Source organism: Cervus canadensis, chromosome 7, assembly GCF_019320065.1.
Source record: "Cervus canadensis isolate Bull #8, Minnesota chromosome 7, ASM1932006v1, whole genome shotgun sequence".
NCBI lineage: Eukaryota > Metazoa > Chordata > Mammalia > Artiodactyla > Cervidae > Cervus > Cervus canadensis.
The window spans coordinates 61,722,855-61,731,328 of NC_057392.1; the positions used below are offsets into that span (position 1 = coordinate 61,722,855).

At 38.1% G+C, this 8,474-nt stretch overlaps 1 protein-coding gene across 1 annotated transcript; it reads left to right on the plus strand.

Moving 5' to 3' along the window:
* The first annotated feature begins 1,275 nt into the window (after window positions 1-1,275).
* DNAJC19 (DnaJ heat shock protein family (Hsp40) member C19) lies at window positions 1,276-6,954 on the plus strand. The gene is made up of 6 exons (XM_043473648.1): window positions 1,276-1,443; window positions 2,208-2,259; window positions 3,087-3,160; window positions 4,137-4,216; window positions 4,878-4,948; window positions 6,341-6,954. Exons 1-6 carry the CDS (start codon window positions 1,441-1,443, stop codon window positions 6,409-6,411), a joined length of 351 nt encoding a protein of 116 aa, XP_043329583.1. The 5' UTR covers window positions 1,276-1,440; the 3' UTR covers window positions 6,412-6,954.
* The last annotated feature ends 1,520 nt before the right edge of the window (window positions 6,955-8,474 follow it).

An 8,474-nucleotide genomic window follows, 5' to 3' on the forward strand; every position in this document is an offset into this window, starting at 1 on the left:
ACAAAGGTTGTGGATCTAGTTTGATTTGCATCCAAAAACAGCTATCTGCACTTTGAGTGTCTCCCTATGTTGTTCACCCCTGGTTTCCTAAGTCTAGGCTTGTGTTCCTCAAGCAAGCTACATATCATAGCTTGTATATACCAAAACCATATGTAACAGGAAGTGTTCAACATAGGAACTTTAAACTTTTTTCAGGTCAATTTGATCCCAAGGTCTTATATCCTACTTATCTTTTGTAGTTGTTGGGTTTAGAACTAGATTTTAAAAAGGCAAAAAAGGAAGATGTACACTTAACACTAGGATCTCAGTTTTGGATAGTTTGTTAACAATGAATTTCATTACAGCTCAGGGCTGCCTTGGAGATCCAAATACAGACTCTTTTTACAGAGGAGGAAAACAAAGCCAACAAATTCAACTATTTGTCTAATAACCAAAGAGCTCATCAAAGCAGAATTTTATTGCAATGTAAACAGACTTCTGATACTTTCTAAGTTCTAAGTGGAATTAATTCCAAATTTATTTTCATTATACAAACAACACACTGCAAAATTTTCATTATTGTCTTCATTGTTTTTCTCTTCTCCTTTTATGTATAGATACATGGTACCCTGTAAGGCAAAACCAAACATTACTTTTTATTTTGAGAAAGGGAGTAACCTTAAACAGCATTTTTCAGTTGAGGTGATTCTGAGATCCCATGATCAGAATATTAACTGTCCTTAAGTCGTAATTCCATTCCACAAAACCAAACCCCAAACATTCACACAAGTTCCAGTCAAGTCACGTATTTAAATAAAATTATTTTAAATAAAAGAATGCCACAGAACAACCCCCGAAACAATATGGTTTGCTCTTTTAATTTTCTAGAACATCTTTTTGCTATACTGTATCGCTACATTTATTTGGCTTTATGGTGGAATTGTAACGGCAGGTATATGGATATTCATTACTCTTGACAATTACAAACAAAATAAATGCCAAGTGGAGGTGCTAAGACGTAAAGAAAGAAGAACGTTCAGAATGAAGCTACACAGTATTTGCTCATGCCCTTCTATACCAAAACCCTTCCCGTAGGAATTCCCAAATACTCTACGCTCAGAAGCAAAGAACAAAACGGGGCCAGGCTTGAAGGACAAACGCCGAGAAGCCCCACCTTTGAACCCAATTAGGAGGTGACCCGCCTATCCACCAACCAATCCAAAGTCGCGTTCTCCACCCGCCCACCGCTTGAGCGACCTTTTCCTTCCCGTCCGCAGGCCCACTTTTACGACAGTTTTCCGACTTAGTTTACGGCCGCCACTGCCGTATTTCCTGGGGCGCCCTTGCCTAGGTGGTTTGTAAGTGCTGGTGGTGGACGAATCGTTTTGTGATAGAGGCAGAAACTTGGTGGGCTGGGATGAACCGCGCTCCTGGTGGAGGCAGGGGAACCGAGCAGGTGCCATGGTGAGTTCGGCCTTCCGGCCTCTTGGGCGATTTCAGGCCCAGTTCTCAACCTCAGCTCAAGGCCTGAGAGGAGAGGAGCCGCTGTCTGCCTAATGGGACTCTGAGCTGGGGGTGTAGCGCCTGGGGGAGTCACCCTCTCTAGGACACAAAGCTGTTGGCTCACCGCTCTCGGGCCTTTGTGCTTGCCGTCCCTAGTGCTCGGAGATAAATGGAAACGCACTTGATTATACTTGCTGTTCCTCTCCATCTCCTCGCAGTCCTTTATCTACATTGCACTGTCTTCCCCCTTTTCTCTTGCTGACTGACACACTTCTCGATTCCTATACATATTTGGCCGAAGGCGCTATGAAAAGCTACATCTCTGTTAAGCTCACGTTTAATGTTGAATCAGAATTTACAGGAACCCTCAGTAAACAGTTCTTTCTCCGGCAGAAACTTTATTTCCATTCCTCTTGATTGAATTTAAATGTGACTTCACTTTCCCTGAGGTGAAGTAGAAATTTTCAAGGGGCGGGAAATCATCCATTGTTGTAAAAGTAAATAAGCAAATCAACTTGCTTTTTTTCCTCCCTGCAGTGAAAGCCCCCTACCTTTACAATGCATTGGATGGAAAATTTGCAGGATCCTTGGGCAGAGTATTTTCATCCTCAAAGTTGTTTCTCCCGTTGAAATAAATTTTGTAGTGAGTTGAAATAGGAGAATGGGCATGATAGGATAGGGTGAGAATGAGAGAAATAAATACTTATTCTGTTTCCCTTTACCAGGCCAGTACAGTGGTAGCAGTTGGACTGACCATTGCTGCTGCAGGATTTGCAGGTTTGTTCATGGTTTGGGGATGGAACTGAAGTAGGAGATGTTGTTCAGTTCAGTTGCTCAGTTCTGCCGGACTCTTTGCGACCCCATGATTCGCAGCACGCCAGGCCTCCCTGTCCATCACCAACTCCCGGAGTCTCCTCAAAACTCATGTCCATTGAATGGGTGATGCCATCCAGCCATCTCATCCTCTGCATCCAGCCATCTCATCCTCTGTCGTCCCCTTCTCCTCCTGCCCCCATCCCTCCCAGCATCAGGGTCTTTTCCAATGAGTCAGCTCTTCGCATGAGGTGGCCAAAGTACTGGAGTTTCAGCTTCAGCATCAGTCCTTCCAATGAACATCCAGGACTGATCTCCTTTAGGATGGACTGGTTGGATCTCCTTGCAGTCTAAGGGACTCTCAAGAGTCTTCTCCAACACCACAGTTCAAAAGCATCAATTCTTTGGCGGTCAGCTTTCTTCACAGTCCAACTCTCACATCCATACATGACCACTGGAAAAACCATAGCCTTCACTAGACGGACCTTTGTTGGCAAAGGAATAAAAAGTCTGCTTTTTAATATGCTATCTAGGTTGGTCATAACTTTCCTTCCAAGGAGTAAGCGTCTTTTAATTTCATGGCTGCAGTCACAATCTGCAGTGATTTTGGAGCCCAAAAAAATAAAGTCTGACACTGTTTCCCTATCTATTTCCTATGAAGTGATGAGACCAGATACCATGATCTTAGTTTTTTGAATGTTGAGCTTTAAGCCAACTTTTTCACTCTCCTCTTTCACTTTCATCAAGAGACGTTGAGGACTTTTTAATTATTTTGTTGCTTTTGTTTTTAGGTCGTTATGCTTTGCAAGCCATGAAGCATATGGAGCCTCAAGTAAAACAAGTTTTTCAAAGTCTACCGAAATCTGTAAGACTTATTTAGCACTTTTGCTAATTCTTTGCTGTGTATGAAGCCTAGAGCCAGACATTCATGGCATTCTAAGTGATTGCTTTAGACCCCTTCTCTTGCTTCCCACGGGAAAGGTTTAGAAGTTCTGAGCTTTGTAATGGGGCTAAAGAATCAAATGTTATATATGATGGATTTGGGGAAGGGATGTTAACAGTTCTAGTATCATGAAATGTAATGTCACTTTATTGTTCATATGTGATTACCTTCAGCATCATCTCCTCTGCATCACACACACAGAAGGATCTAGGGATCTGAAGTGACCCATTGTTACTGTGTGGCTGTGGCACTCCTTAACAGCTTACTTGAATAACACAGCAGTTAGTTGGGCTCTGGAGTATGACTGAATGTGATAATACCCTCTGTGGTCAAAATTCAGAGTGAATATGATTTTGACATTCTGTAGAGAATTGCCTTTTATTGTTGTGATTGAGTTACATAGTGGGTAATGGTAGGCTTTATCAATATGATTTCTGACACATCGAGGTCAATGGACCTAATAGCCTGATTTTCTTAATACTATCTTAAAGTCTTGTTTTAGTAGCTGCCTTGAACTTCAAAACATCCTTGAACAACTTGCTCACAAGATCTCCAGATCCTATAAAGCACTTGTTCTAAAACATTTAGTCATAGTCTGAGAACAAGTTTTTATTTGAACATGGCTAGCTTGGAATAATCTTCCCTTCACTCCCAGAAGAACTGGCTTTGAGGCATTGTTATTTTGTCTTGTTATCTTTGACAGTTTAGGTTGTCTGTCAGGGTGGGAGGTTGGAAATGGATGTTTAATGATCATTAAAATACCTGTTGCTACTTACAAGCTAAAATACCATAGGAATCACTCTTAAAAGTTTTTTGCTGGTTCTGTGAACATTTATAGACACTTTTTAGCAACTTTCAGTTTGATAATCTTTTCCTACAAATTCATTTCCTCTTTCAGGCCTTCAGTGGTGGCTATTACAGAGGCGGGTTTGAACCCAAAATGACTAAACGGGAAGCAGCATTAATACTAGGTGTAAGGTAACATTTTTTACATTTTTAATATTTTTCTTTCAAATTTAGAGCTATAAGCAAATGTTTAAGACCTTCTCTCTTTTTTTAGGAGTTATTTAATTTTTATTTTTGGCCACACTGTGTGGCATGCTGGATCTTAAGTTCCCCAACTAATGATCAAACCCATGCACCCTGCAGTGGAAGCAGGAAGTCTTAAACACTGGACTGCCAGGGACTTCCATCTATTATATACATTTTTTTAAACCTTAACATTCCCTACAAAAATCCAAAGAGAAGGCCCACTGACACTGAAGTACTTTTTAACTCACTGGAGGTAGGTTTTTTCAACAGATAATCATTACTCAATGTTGTTCTCTATAACTGAGTGACAAATTTTGTGGTGAAAATTCTTTCATTTCCAGATACTTAAACATGCTTTCCAATAACGGGATTGTTGTAATAAATAGTTTCAAGTTCAACTCAATTTTTGAGAATACCTTATTTTTCTAAGGAGCTCTGTTAAGTTCTGTGATTCAGAATAGTCATCTTCCTTGTGTTAGAGAAGAGGCTCCTAGGTAGCTTTTCATACTTAATCCAGTTTCTCAATTTTCCACTTAACCTTTATAGTTTTTTAATATGACCCAGCACTAGTCTGAAGTAAACAATACCTTTTCCTTTTTTAAATTAGCCCTACTGCCAATAAAGCCAAAATAAGAGATGCTCATCGACGAATTATGCTTTTAAATCACCCAGACAAGGGTAAGTATCATTACAGTTGCTAACACATTTTGTTGGGGTGACTAATTGTTAATGGGATAATTTTATAGCTAAATCTTGGCTGTTGTAAGGAAAATGCTTCAATTTGTTTGTGAGCATTGTCTCCCAAGCTGGGTCTACTTGCTGTTTTGGTATCTTAAAAGAATAAATAGAGTGGGAAATTTACTTATAGACTAATAAACAGATCTAGTAACTACTGTCATTTGGAAGTAGTGATAAGCATTAACCATGTTTTGAGACCAGCAGTTGTTATGTGTCTTAAATACTGCTAATTACTTTTTGGGGTGGGGTGTGAGGGGTGTCTACATTCTTAAGGAAAATGTTGAATTTCAGTTAATCAAACTACGAAAAACTTTTCCCCCTCTATCCATTTAGACTTTTTTTTTGGTTGTTGTTGGTCTTGTTTATCTCACATACAGACTTTTTAAACTAGTGGTTATCTAGTTAGAGAATTATAGGATGTACTTATTAGTTTCTGATACACTTCTAAGCAGCCTAAGGCTCTGTTGAAAGATCAAATGGAATACCAAAATATAGACCACAAAATCCATGAATCAGTTTTTAAGTCCTTTTACTTTCATGTGAGAGGTCTCATTAAGAGAGTTTTGGCTTCAGTGGGGTGGTAAATGGTATTTGACTGCATAACATCTTTCACAAAACTTAGCTGGTATTAACTACATTCTTGCCTGGAGAATCCCCATGGACAGAGGGGCCTGGAGGGCTACAGTCCATGGGATCACAGTCAGACATGACTGAATGACTAAGCACACACCAGAGAGCTTCTGATTCCTTAGGTCTAGGATGCAACCCATATATTTGCATCTTAACTAAGCTTACTGATTGCTTGCTGGTTTGGGGCCACACTTTTTTGAGACTCACTGAAATCACAGCTCCAGTTTAGTAGGAAAGCAGCTGTAGGTGATACATGAAGGGACTATTGATAACTGGCAAAGAAACTAGAGTGGGGTCTTCTAACAAAGCTCAGAAGCCTTTTGACAATTTCATGATTTTATAATAACACAATATGATAAATCAGTGTTCATTTATGAAAAAGGTAACTTAACACTATTTCAAAGTCACATGAGAATTTTTTTAAATCTCATTCCTGTTTAAGCTTTTTCAAAAGGTGCCATTTTGTGTGTGTATAAATCTCCCTCATTGGAATACATCATTTCCCATTGATCAAATACATTAACTGTTTTTAGTCATCCGGTTCCAGTGTCATAGCTATTTTTTTAAAAAATTAAAATTTCATTTCTGCTCATTTCATCTTAGATAAACAGAGGAGTTCTTGAAACAAGGTAATAGCTTTTCACCAGGCAGAAATTGGAGAATCCAATGTTATAACTATTCCTTTCTTCTTTCTTTCTATAGGAGGATCTCCTTATATAGCAGCCAAAATCAATGAAGCTAAAGATTTACTAGAAGGTCAAGCTAAAAAATGAAGTAAATGTATGATGACTTTAAGTTCTTATTCACTTATGCATACCAGCTTTTTATAATAAAATGCCTCAAACCTACAAATTTTAGAAGTTATTTAGTACAAGCTAAATCAAAGCCTTGGTATAAATCTGTTTAAATTGGAGGATTTTAAATCAGATTATAGATTATTTGTAGGTTATTTTATGGCTAAATGCATACCATTTAAGTGTTGTTCACTACTCATTTGACAAATAATTTGGTACCTATTTCAAGACAGTCTCTGCCCTAAAGGAATCCCCAATCTAATGGGAGACTGATAATTAAAATGTGATAAATATGATGGTATCAGCACAGGTTGTTTTAGTAGGGACTCATCTCATTGGGAGGGAAGGCTGTTCAAGGTACAGAGGACTCCCTAGTCACTTAGAACCCTGAATTTTAAAGTGAGTTTAGCCATAACGTTAACCTAAGAAATTGATGTAAGGTATGTATTTACCTCTTTGTCAGTGATAAATCTGAATTGTTTCAGATTTCATACATTAAAAACTGTAATAGTATGATAAAGATTTGAGAGTATATGTTTTGTTTTTAATGAAGTATGTGCATTTTATTTAGGTAGCCCCTTAAAGAGACTATTTATAAATTAATTGGTTATTTACATAATCAAGTTAAACATTTGTTAAAACACAGTAGGCAGAGCACTACTTTGTAGATACCAGGTGACTCATTTTAACAGCCTACTGGGAAATCACAGGTGATTTTGGAGGTATTAACTTGAAAATAAGAAATCTGCTAATAGTGAGATTACTAGCCTTTTATTTCAATCTCCCGGACTAATCAAAAATTATTTATGAACAAGAGTTTAGTATCAACTAAAAACCAAATTTTTCAGACACATAGAAAATAACTTTAAAAAGGAAAAGTTCATATAGTAGGTATACTTGAGTGTTTAATGCAAAAATAGCATGTGTTTTAAGAGAAGTATTAAGACAATGGAATCGACTTTAAAATAATACTAAGGAGCACAACAGAGCATTTTTCTTTCACAATGATCAGTTTTTCTTTTTCTCTAGGCTTACCTTTTAAGAATCTATTATTTCATTGAAAGCTATTAGACTTACCATTTTTCTTGGGTAAAAAAGTCATGAATTTGAGGGCTCTAGGTCATGATAATTGATACAAGTATGGATGATCTACAAGATAGCCTTCATTGTTCAGTGGTGTTTATTTTTTTTTACAAAATACTTGTGTATTAACATTTATTGACTATGATGTGCTAGCACTGTGCTAAGCATTTCCCCTGTATCTCCACAGTAGTTACTATTAAAGTACATTTTACAGGTTCAGTGAAGTTAAGAAACTTGGCCAAAGCAACACGCTGGGTCAAGAAAGCTGATCTTTTGCAAACCCAAAGATCTACGCTGTTAACCTCTACACTATAGTACCTTTCACAAATATGATAACCCAGGGATGTCTTCCTTGGTGGTACTGAGATACAAGTCTGGCACTTGTCATTACACTTAGACCTTGAGGCTTTTTATCGGTTTCTCCTTTCAGATGTAGACACTTTTAAGAGGGAGGTACGTTATGGTTGAAGATAGGACTAGGGAATAGGAGATACAGGTTTCAAGTCAAAACTTCTGCTATCAATAGCCAGGCAACTTTGAGCAACAAATCTATATGCTAAGAGCTCTGCTTCCTTATCTGTTGGGGGGGGAGGGGAGGATGAAAAATTGTGATGATTTCTCATTTTTTGGATGGGAAAATGAGAAACTGCTGGGTTGCACAGCTACTGAAACTATAAGCCCAGAATATGTTCTCCAGTTTACTATGTTCACTTATAATTTGGTTCTCTATGTATTAGTCCTTAAAAGATGCCTGTTTACAGCCATCATATTTAGAACTAGCATACCAAAGGTTTAGTTTTCCTACTGACCCCCTTTCCTTTTGCCGTAACTGGGCCTCTAGGTTGTCATCATTAAGATGAGTCCTAACTGCTTCATAAGCTTTATAAACCTGCTTTGCTGGTGATGAAAGTAGGCTATAATGGGTAGTCCTGAAGTTAAATCTATTCCAACCCATGAGA